This window comes from Rutidosis leptorrhynchoides, chromosome 5, assembly GCF_046630445.1.
Source record: "Rutidosis leptorrhynchoides isolate AG116_Rl617_1_P2 chromosome 5, CSIRO_AGI_Rlap_v1, whole genome shotgun sequence".
Classification (NCBI taxonomy): Eukaryota; Viridiplantae; Streptophyta; class Magnoliopsida; order Asterales; family Asteraceae; genus Rutidosis; species Rutidosis leptorrhynchoides.
The window spans coordinates 429,366,344-429,378,346 of NC_092337.1; the positions used below are offsets into that span (position 1 = coordinate 429,366,344).

General features: G+C 32.8%; 1 protein-coding gene across 1 annotated transcript; it reads right to left on the reverse strand.

Moving 5' to 3' along the window:
* Positions 1-8,460: 8,460 nt before the first annotated feature.
* Positions 8,461-10,892, reverse strand: LOC139847844 (uncharacterized). The gene is made up of 4 exons (XM_071837574.1): positions 10,768-10,892; positions 9,743-10,354; positions 8,953-9,565; positions 8,461-8,861 (listed from the first exon to the last, which is right to left on the reverse strand). Exons 1-4 carry the CDS (start codon positions 10,804-10,806, stop codon positions 8,593-8,595), a joined length of 1,533 nt encoding a protein of 510 aa, XP_071693675.1. The 5' UTR covers positions 10,807-10,892; the 3' UTR covers positions 8,461-8,592.
* Positions 10,893-12,003: the final 1,111 nt, after the last annotated feature.

The following is a 12,003-nucleotide window of genomic DNA, read 5'->3' on the forward strand; positions in this document are numbered from 1 at the left end:
ATTTACTTAAAGTAACAAAATAGGTGACTAAACAGTTAATAAGAAACAATGAGAGTATCTCAAATAAAAGTAGTGTACTATTTTTAGAATAACGCCCTATTAAATATTGGCATTGTCTATGTTAACTTCTTCAAGTTGGTGGAACATATATGATCATTCCTAAGTATAAGAATAGAACAGTTTCTCAAAGTTTTGTGTAGTAAATTTGCATAATTTAGTCAAACACATACAACATTCATCCTACCAATAAAATAAATGCATCGACAACTATATTACGTTAGACTAAAGAAAACTTTTACCATAAACCTCTCAGACTATAGTGTGAATTAAACAAAAATTAATTGCAAAATTGGGCTTATGCGATTGAAGTAGAAGAAAAGACTTAAGGCTAAGTATGCTAGAAATAAAAAATGGAATTGAAACTTATCCCATTACACATAGCTACTGTATCCAATTACACCCAGTTTCAAATCCCTAATGATGACACTTACCAAGTGATGTAGAGTTGTTACAAAATGTAACGATGCTTACTGATCTTTCTTGATAAGATGTTCGACTGGCAAAGCAACTTTCCTTGCTCCAAATAATTGCAACAATGCTTCCCTTCCATTTTCCAATGTAAACAGTACCAAAAGTACCAGAACCAAGTGCCCTAAATTCATCAAGATCTTCATTCGCATAATATGCAGCAACAACCACATAAGACTACATTAAGTTTACATTCGATCACGAACTGCAAAAGTTAGTGAATGAAATAACTGATCATGCTATGTAATTTTTACTAATACGACATCAAAATATAATGTATAAAGTGATATATATTCTTCTTGTGCTATCACCCTAAGCGAATTTTATGCAGGTAAAGTAAGAATTGATTCTCGTTTTTGTGATCGTTGTCTTGTTTGTAGAGGAAATTAGGGTTTTTCTAAGTTGTAGTCGTATGATGAAGGGTTTCAAATGTACAGAACCCCTATTCTGATTTTGATGCTCAGTGAAAGGGTAGTTTAGGGATTAGATTATTTAAAATTGATTTATTACATAATATTTTTAGTGGATGATTAATGATCGTTGGAATAAGGAGTATTGTAACGTAATTTTCTAATCTAACGGTAATTAAGGGGATTTTGAAAGCATTTATTACCTAATAAAAACCCTCTTTTAATGTATAGTGTAAAAGTGTAGATATAATATAATTAGTAAGAGATGTCAAGCAAAAAACATATAATCATCTCAAAAACGATAAGCACAACAAATAACATGTTTGGTTTATTTGGGAAAACAAACCAGTTTCATATTCATATTGAAGCAATATCATCAAAAATTAGTTGCTAACATATTATGAAAAGAAAAAACATGAATACCGGTTGTGTGTGGCATGTCCATAACCAGCCCTCATGGCTTTCATCATCGCTTTCATGGATTGACCTCGTGCTGGTTCACCCATCTTAACTTTTTCCTTCTTAATATATTCAAAATCCGAAACATAAAAAGGTAATACTGAGAAACCCTCGGCGATTTCCTGTTCTTCTTTAGCTTTGTTGCATGTATGGTAAACTCTAGATGGTTCCAGAGTTATAAGTACCTAAACTGCGTTCACACCACCACAAAACCAATGCATAAAACCGAAAATAAAATAGAGAAAACTAACTTTCGCAAAAATAAGTTTCCAAGAAAGGATCGAATAACTAAAAGCTTGGAAAATCCTAAGACACACCGCTCCTCGAAAGCGGTGCCAAAAATTTGATATGCTTTAGACACACCTAATCTTATTGTAATATGATTACGAATTCGTCCACGGGGAGTAGCGTTTAAGATTTTAAGAATAATATATATTCTGAAGACTTCTGTTATAAAATGGGGGTTTGATTAAACTAATAACGCGAAAATAAACAAAACAAATAACCGAAGGACGAAACAGTGTTCACTCAGATGATTCACTAATGATGTAGATTGTTCTTTCAATTAAAACCGATTAAATATCTGATAAGTTATAATTCAATTATTCAAACTTGACTAACTCACATTAATCTCATTTAAACAACTAAATCGTACATGATTAAACTATTGTGATTCAATCTAGGTTAAACTCACATAAAACCTTAATTACACCGATCACTTGGAGCAACTACACGACCGTGCTATCAAATTACCAATTAATCACTATTCACACTCACATGTAAATGTCTACATCTCTTAAGAGTTGAAGCATAATCCGTTTATCACTAATAAACTCACGTAAACTAGGTAACAAATTATGAAATTAAAGTCAAGTAACCGATTTACACAATAATGGATCTTTTGGTTGAACACAATAATTATTAATCAATGAGATTTAGCTATTAAGATTTGATCCGGACAAAAATCACTTAAAATCCTAACTACAAAGATCACTCAATGTAATTACACGATTATGATGCCAGAAATCATTTAATTACCGATTAGAGATTTAATACAATCAACTGAAATCAAATCCCTAACCGTCTAGATCACATGAAGTGTTGAAGTACACATTTTCTAACACCTATTATCTCACAATAACAAGTTGATAACATGTATAATTAAATTAAAGTAAAAGGCACGCATAACAATGAGTCTTTGACCAAACTTAATAAAACTAAATCAATCAAACATTAAATCCATGAAAATAAGAACAATCCAACGATTAAAAGTTATTACATCTGAGAAAACACTAGAAGATTTAGCCTGACATGCTAGAAAACCCAACTAAACAATTGATAACGAAAGTGTTCATGATAATATCACTAAAAATCAAGAAGACGACGACGACGACGACGATTACGACGACGACAACAACAACAACAACAACAAATAATCCCGCGCCTGCGAGGTATGAGGAAGGTAAGATGTAGATAATACTTCCTCTACCCTAGGATAGAAGAGAAGTCGTTTCTTTAACTACGAGTCAAGAAAAGGAATTCTCCACCTACATGAAAGGAAATTCATCCCCCTCTCTACTCCAGGGTAGAGAGATTGCTTCCGTGAGGACCTCCGGTAAAAAAATAAATAAATAAAAATAAATAATTAAATAATTAAAAATAAAAGAGAGATGCCATGAAAATAGTGGAATCAAATTTTCATGGGTTTTAAAGCCTGCCTGAAAATCAATTTAGGCTCTAAGCAGCAGTCAAGACGTCACTAAATCGACGCTTGTCGTTGCCTCAATAAATAGAGCCAATGTATGCAAACTAATTGTTATAGTTTAACTGAGGCATGTAACATACTAATTGTTAAGATTGTGTTGTTTAGTCATGTAAGCTTGAGAGGTTGATAACTTGTGGGAATTTGTTAACTTGTTAATGCCATACCTGTATGGAATAAACATCCGAAAAATGACATAATCTCAAATGGATGATGAAATTAGGGTTTGATGAATGAAATTCGGACCCTAGGCAGCTGCTCTCTAAGATGCATATGAAAAATGACCTAATCTCGTTCCTTTTATAGTGCTGAAAATCGGGGCTGAAACTGCGTCAGGAGCGCCGCTTTTACTTTAGAAGCGGCACTTTTGGCTAAACAGGAGCAGCGCTTTTGACTTTGGAACGCCGCTTTTGGCTCTGAACAGGGGCGATGCTTTTATTGAGGAACGACGCTTTCGGCTGATCAGGAACGACGCTTTTGGCTTGAAGAACGGCGCTTCTGCTCACTGATGAAAAATGGAGACAAATCGTGCATAATAGCGCCGCTTTTACTCATGGAGCGGCGGTTTTGGTCCTTCAGGAGCGGCGCTCCTATACAGGAGCGGCGCTTTTTGAGCTGTTTCTTGCACTTATCATTTTCTTAGCCAATTTTGCCCATGACTTGGTCAATTTTACACCAAATCAACTCCTTAGCCCATAATTTACCAATTAGCTCAATAACACACAAAATAGGCTCCGAGATAGTCAAAAACTGAGCAAAGTGAGGTAGATATCGAGAGATAAACATATATAAATGGAGCGATATCACTTATGAATTACTATGTGTTATTTATCGTTTTTTAAATAGTTTATTATATTCGTAAGGGCTTGAGAGCCTTTTTCCCCCTCTAGGTCCCAATATTCTCGGGACCGGCCCTGGGGTTTAGGTTTCTCCTTCTTAAAGAAAAAGTTAAGTTTAATTAAGGAAATTATTTGGTGAATATGCTTAATGTCCTAGAATATTCTATCAATTTATTTATGGATAAAATCTTTGTTTATTTATTTTAAAAGATTTGCTCTTATCTTAAAATTTTGATATAATCTTTTTCTTAGAGAGTAAGTCAAAAGGATTTCTCTAGAATATTGAAGAAGATTTTCAAAAGATTTGATTTAATCCTTAATTAATTATTTAATTATTTTTATTTCTTTTTTCAGCTTTATAATAAATAAATATATAATTTTATTTATTTTGTTAATTATTATTATTTACATTCTAGAAAAAAAAATTATTTCCTTATTAATACTTTGAATATTAACTAAAGTATATTATATTGCAAATAACAACTTTAACTAACATTTTAATGTTGTCCAAAAAATAAAATCAATATTTAGTCAACATTGAAATTAATCGTATACTAATGTGTAGTTATTAAACGACTTTGCTACAGTGATTTGCTACATTAAACACTATTTGCTACAGTGAAATACTATTTGCTACAGTAAATACTATTTGATGTCGACGAACTAGCAAACAAAACGGGAAAGGCGGCCATGCGATCGCATGGCAAAAACACTGAAAACTCATGCGATCGCATGAGCTACAGTAAATCGAAAAGTAATATAAATATGCCAGTTTTCTCGACGATGTATCACACATCATTTTTCTCTTCTGTAATTAAATTTATAATTATAATTATAATTTTAATTTTAAGTTTAATAATAATAAAGTATATTCGAGGGTATTTTTAATTCCGGTTTCAAACCGTTTTAAGCTAAGGAAATATTGGGTATTGTTCGGGGTATTGTTCTTGAATCCAAGGTCAACCATACAGTCGTATACCATCATTACGTCTACGCAATTTGCCTACAATATTGAGTCTCAATATTGAACCGTGAGTTATAGTCTCCCTTTTTAAATGCTTTAAATATTTTTGGGCTGAGAATACATGCAATTTATTTTAAACGCAATATGACACAAGTACATACTAAATTCTACACTGAGTTAAACCGAAAATCCCTTAGCTTTGGTAACTAGTAGCTGCCAGTACATAGGATATGGACTGGTGGGCGCGAATAATTGTATATGGATCCATAGGGCTTGACATCCCCGTCCGAGCTAGAGCGCTAGCCTTTTAACGGACGTATGTTATTTGAGTTTAAGACACGTTGGTTTGCGTGTATTAAAACGAATGGGGTAATTATCACTATAGCGTTAAGTTTAGTTACCAGGGTGCTCTGTTACGTTTAATCTATTGATAAACTTTTGATGAAATCTTGTGGTCTATCTTTATATATGTTTATGACTCGAGCAATTAAACCTATAACTCACCAACATTCGTGTTGACTTTGTAGCATGTTTTATTCTCAGGTCCTTAGAATGCTTCAGCTGTGATGTGCTTGTTGCCTGCATGGAGTCTCTCATGCTTTGTACAAAGTTTATTGCATTCAAAATAAAACTGCGTTGTGTAATAAATAATTGGACTGTGATGTCAACCTGTAAATTAAAGACTTATGTATTTCGGGGTTTTGCTTATACCTAAGCACTCGCCCACATGTTTATAACTTTCTATGTTTAGAAAGTCACTTATTTTAATGAATGCAATATTTTATCAAAACGTATCATATAGAGGTCAAAACCTCACTGTGGAATCAATGATTAACGTGCCGCGTCAATAGAGATTTTGACGGGTCGTTACACCCTAGTTTTAATTATCATCTTTTTAATGTCTATTGGGGTTATATTGGTGTCTAGTGCTCAATCCATGATGCGTCTGTGTTCGATTTGTTCGTTTCATGACCGTACGTGCTATTTAATTAACCCACGAATTTGATCAGAACCTAACTGAATTTTACATGTTAAATAATGTTAATCTTATTGCATAATTGGATTTCTCTCGAAAAATTAATAAGTTTGCATGTAGATAACGTGTGGTTTCGATTAACGGTTAAAAAGGTACATGCTTTTGAAGTTTTGTTATGAAATCGTGATGGATCTGATTTTAATGTGATAACATGATGCTCTACTGATCATAATATATCTACTATTGAATAGCTTTTGAAAAACTATTAACTTTACGTTTAGATATTGGATGTTTTCGACGTACGATTCGAAAGTTAGGATTAAAAAGATTTCAGTGAGACTTTATGTGTAAATTAATTTTCTGAGATCGCATGATATTGAATTAATTCAAGTAATGATTATAAATTTAATCTTTATGAAAAGCTAGTAAGTTTTCATTTATATATTGCGTGAAATTGATTTGTAAAACTTAAGATATGATTGAATCATCGTTTTGTAAGTTTTACTTGACGTGTGCATGAACAAAATGTGATTGTAATTAATTGGTAAAATGAATTCCCATGAACTTCTGAAAACGAGACCTAACATGATTAGAAAGACTCTCTATTTGGTGGTATGTTGATTTGTTATGTTATGTGGCGGTAATGCTTTACATGATACATGTTTCTGAAATAACTTTGAACACTGAAGAACTGACTTGCACGAACGAACTGTACCAATTGACTAAACCAAAATTAATCATCTTTTTTCAGTAGATATAGGAACTTGTTTGCAAAATTCTCCCATTGGTCTAGTAGTGTTTTGAATTTTTATGCTCAACTTATAAGCGTTATACTCTGACTATGCGTTATACTCTGAGTATGCGTGCATAAACTGAACTGGTGTACTTTGTGTATATCTTGAGTTCTAGAAATCATATGAATGCATGGTTAGACTTTTTTGAAAGCTAATAACCTAATCTACTGATCTGGAAAATATCATGTTGCCATGTTGTGTATTCTTTGAATTATTCTCGTTTGTTTGAGTGCTGGTTAACATGAACACGTAGTCGAATAATTAAAACGCTAGTAATGTAGATGATATTATTACGATATTTTGTTACAGGTATTGTTGCAACAAAACTTTTAAGTAGAAATACCATTGTATGCAAACTAATTGTTATAGTTTAACTGAGGCATGTAACATACTAATTGTTAAGATTGTGTTGTTTAGACAAGTAAGATTGAGAGGTTGATAACTTGTGGAAATTTGTTAACTTGTTAATGCCATACCTGTATGGAATAAAGATCTTAAATATGTTCATGCGAACAGGTTCAGTTTTGTATCGTTGTACTTGTGTAGTTTGTACATGTATAACATGTTAATTTGTGTGATTATGTACTTGTGTAGTTTGAACATGTAAAGAAATTTAAGGGTAATGTTTATTTTGTTAACTTATGAAGTTTGAACAAGTTGTTTATTTTTTGTACTTGTTTTTAGTGGTTGACTATGTATTCACTTGTTAAACTGACTATTGTTAACATTGTGTTGTTTAAACATATAAGCTTGAGAGGTTGAAAACCTTGTGGACATTTGATAACTTGTTAATGCAAAACCTGTATGGAATAATCAGCTGAAACATTTGATAACTTGTTTATGAATTCTATGTTTATTATTAGCTAATGGAACCCTCATGAAGAATTGTTCCAACCCATTACACACAAAAAATTAGCTCGTAATCCACGTGTGTCAAAATGGGAAAGTTGAGTCAAAACATATAACTGTAATGATAGTTTAAAATTTTTTTTTTTTTTTTTTTTTTTTTTTTTTAAGTAAAAACATATCACCAACCCACAACCACTACAAAATAATTTTAATTTTTTAAACCTTACATTATTACTTGACTAATACTTCATTGAGGAGTGTTCAGTTTACTGACTTTGTAGTTAGAATATATGATAATTGGTCTTCTGATCTCACAAAGGGAAATGAGATTATGTCTTCGTTTAGTTTCTCTGTGATGAAGTGTTTGTCGACTTCAATATGTTTCCTAGTGATTGGAGTTTTTACGGTTGATTTGGCAAGGAATCACAGACACCAAGCTGCTGCCGTGTGATGACGAGTATAGTAAGTGGAGGAGGTACCTAAGATTAACGTGTTTCTTTGGCGAGTTTAGCGGAGGTTCAACCTGTCTAAAAAAGGGTTGGGAGATTAATTTGATTTTGTGTCCGATTTGTTCCCAAGGTGTTGAAAATATGTAGCAGGCTTTCTTTTAAAAGTTTGGATGGACATTCAGCATGCTAAATTAACTTCATGGTAAGAAAAATTCAAGACGTGAGGATATAGCCACTCGACCTTGTAAAAACATGCAGGAAAATGGATCATTTAGAATAAGAAGTACTCTAAAGACATAGAATAGAAAAGCCAACAAACATATACTATTATTGCATAATATGGATGCATACTTGTAAAAGTTATGATTCAAAAACTAAAGCCATAGAAACATCAAATCCATAACAATAACCAACAACCAAAGATTGAGGAAAGAAAAACACTGGAAATTCTGAATAAATATACCACAAAAGTAGTGCTTAGAACACAAAATCCAAAAGTTACTACTCGAAAGTAGTGATTCTCCTTAAATTAAACAGTTTGCTTGTGTGTTGACTGGTAGCTTCATTTTTGAGGCGGTGGTACAACAAGTAGGTACTCAGGTAGAACACGGATTAGAAGTTGAGTGATACTTTTCCTTTTGCAATAACAAATGCAAGTCTTCAAGTCTCCATCGTCTTCTAGCTGTGCCCATGACGGTCCAGTAATCGTCTGAACTAAGTAGGTGAGCTTGTAAGAGTTGGAAACCAGACGAAACCTTTGAGAGATATTCTTCTTCAGATTGGCAAATTTCATCGAGTCTGAGACGCAGATTAAACTCACATCCGTGGCAACTATATTCATAGTCATAAAAGCATTATCGGTTATACACGTAAATGTAAAAAAAAAAAATGGCTACACACACATATTATTATATCATTTTACCATTACTATCAGTCGTTGAATTGGGTGTTCCAAATTGTAAATGCTTGACATCCTCATTGCAATCTTCTGTTATCACTGCAAAGAAGTCGAAATTTGCTTCACGATTGTCACCATCTAGAACCTGTAACCGACGACCAAGTTGTGCACCAGAAGAAAGCTTGAAATTTGGGAAACAACTCTTTAGTTTTAAAAAGATTGACTGCAAGAAGACACAAGGGTCCTTGTCATAATATAATGGGAAGAAGAACTCAAACGCATAATCAAGATCTCCAGTGTAAATATTCCTCAAGCATATGGCAAGACAGCAGCAAGATTCGGCAGTGGTGGCAGGGAGCAATGCCTGTAGCTCCCTGGAAAAGTATGGTTGATAAGTTACAAGAGTCTTCAGAGCGAGCCCCCCTGCCCCGTTTTGTATTTTAACACAAGCACGATAATAATCCTTAAAAGCATCAGAACAATAACCGTCAAATTTGATCGCACGCTTCGCACCCTCATTATTAACGTAATGGTGGACCCAAACTTGACAAAGGGTTAGGCCATGAGATTCAGTAAGGATCGCTAGTGCTTTACGAATTTCAACTGCTGCGAGTTTGAGGGACTTCTCAAGATCAGCCTGTAATTAAAACAAAGCGCATGCATATACATTACATTACATTACATTGCGCGCGCGCACACACACACACAAATTTGCAAAGCCAGCTAGCTTCATATATATTTATCATCATCATCAATCAATTTTCATATAATAACAAATAAGAAATAAATGGATCTGAGAGAAGAAAACACATACATTTATACATCTCTGCAATCGACGGCCCTCAAAATCTGCTTTTTCTATTTGTTTTTTCGATGCTAAGATGTTGAAACTTTCTGTAAGATTGTCTACATCTGTAACCAGCAACTGACTACCAAGTTGTGCGCCTGAAGAAAACTTGAAACTTGGCAAACAACTCTCTAGTTTTAAAAAGAGTGACTCCAAGAATACGTAACGGTTTTTAATATGATATGATGAGAAGAAGAGCTCAAAAACATAATCAAAATCTCCAGTCTCAAAATTTCTCAAGCATATGGCAAGACAGCAGCTAGATTCAGCAGTGGTGGCAGGGAGCAATGCCTGCAACTTCCCTTTATTAATATTTCTCGAGAAGTATGCTTGGTAATTTTCAAGTGCCTTCACAGCTAATTCGCCAGACCCGTCTTGTATTTTGACACAAGCATCATAATAATCCTTAAAGGCATCAGCATAATAACCGGTTAATTTGACTGCACACTCCTCATTCTCGTTTTTAACAGCGCGGGTGATCCAAACTTGACAAAGAGTTAGGCCATGAGATTTAGTAAGGATTGATATTGCCTCTTCAATTTCAACTACTCTGCCCTTGATGACGTCCACGGCATCACTCTGTTATTAGAACAAAAGGGAATATATTAGCTAAAATAAGGTTTGCACAAGCAGCAGCAAATATTTATTTTATTTTTTAGCCATAGAAACATCAATCAATCAATCAATATATCCATCTATCCATCTATCTATTATATACAATTTTCGATATGATTCAGATGATCCTATCCTATCCAATTTCTTTATATTCCATAACTCTTGCAATATGTGATAATTAAAACGATTCAATGTAAAAGATTAAGGATATGATTAACTAACTCCCTATTTCAAATGATAACAATCACAACTATTATATTATATTCATATTTATATTTATATTTATTTATATATACTCCGTCTTATATTTGATACACATACCATATAATTAATATGAATAACACAACCGGATGGATCTGATAGAAGAAAACACGTACCTCTATCGATCTCAGCGTGAATTGACGATCCCTGTCCATCCGTCCGACTGTGGAGAAAAAGCCTAACTCTTTTCTTTTCTGTTTGCCCTAATTTTTCTGTCGCCCCGTATTTATTTACTTTTATCATCAAATCGGGTCGGAAACTTAAACAATTGACCCAATAGAGCACTTTATTTACTAAGCCCATAAAATTTACGGGTTTATCTCAAATTTAATTTCTTTTTTTCTTTTTTTTTATTAATAAATATAAATAAATTACTTTATACCCAACTGGAAAATTCATCAAAACAATTAATAATATATAAAAAATACTTTATACTTTATTCTTGATTCCTTTGAGTTACAAAAATACCGTGGTAATAACTTTTTTGACGTAACTAAATTTTTTGAAAGTGAATTATTATAAGTCACGTGGGACTTAAATTCCACGACCCTCCTTCGATTGTCCACCATGCTCTAGAGCCACCAGAGTAGTTGTTGGGGGCATGAGATGATATTTTATGATATTTTGTTTTTTTAACGGCCGAAATTTTATTAAAAACGCTTCCTAGCACGACGCTAAGAGAGAAAATAATTACAAAGGCGTTATTGTTGCAACAAAACTTCTAAGTAGGAATACCATTGTATACAAGACTAATTGTTATATTTTAACTGAGGCATGTAACATACTAACATGTTACAACTTTCTGCATATTACTGTTCGTTTTTGACAATTTTGTTATTTTCCTATACTTTAAAAATAGACACTTGTACAATAATATTATTAACTCACTATATTTGTTTTGCAATAAGTTATGTTTGGGAAAGGGATTAGGAGAAGTGAATTACTATTATTTTTGATTTCTTTGAGTTACAAAAGATCGTGGTAATAACTTTTTTGACGTGACTAATTTTTTTTTTTGAAAGTGGTGATTTATCGTTGCTTTAAGAAAATCTAATGGTTTGTTTTTTTTTTTTTTCAAGGCAAATAAGAACTTTTATTAAGAATAAGAACAATTACAGAGCCTAAAAGCAATTGAGAACATGTCTTTATTTACCTTAATTAAGAATTGTCTCTTTCTTATTAAGATAAATAAATATATATAAATATACTAGTTAAATGACCCGTGAAATCACGGATTTATGAAATAATACAATTTGAACATACTATTATGAAAAATACTTATCAAATCATTGAGAAAAATATCCAAATTACTGAAGTTTATAAAATGCATATAATAAATAATTACAACGAAA

Bases quoted from the DNA above. Each gene is read 5' to 3' on its own strand.
- LOC139847844 (XM_071837574.1), bottom strand. From the start codon at position 10,806: ATGGACAGGGATCGTCAATTCACGCTGAGATCGATAGAG. The intron at 10,355-10,767 runs GTACGTGTTTTC...TTCTAATAACAG, and splicing joins TCACGCTGAGATCGATAGAG to AGTGATGCCGTGGACGTCAT. The intron at 8,862-8,952 runs GTAAAATGATAT...CTATGAATATAG, and splicing joins TTCAACGACTGATAGTAATG to TTGCCACGGATGTGAGTTTA.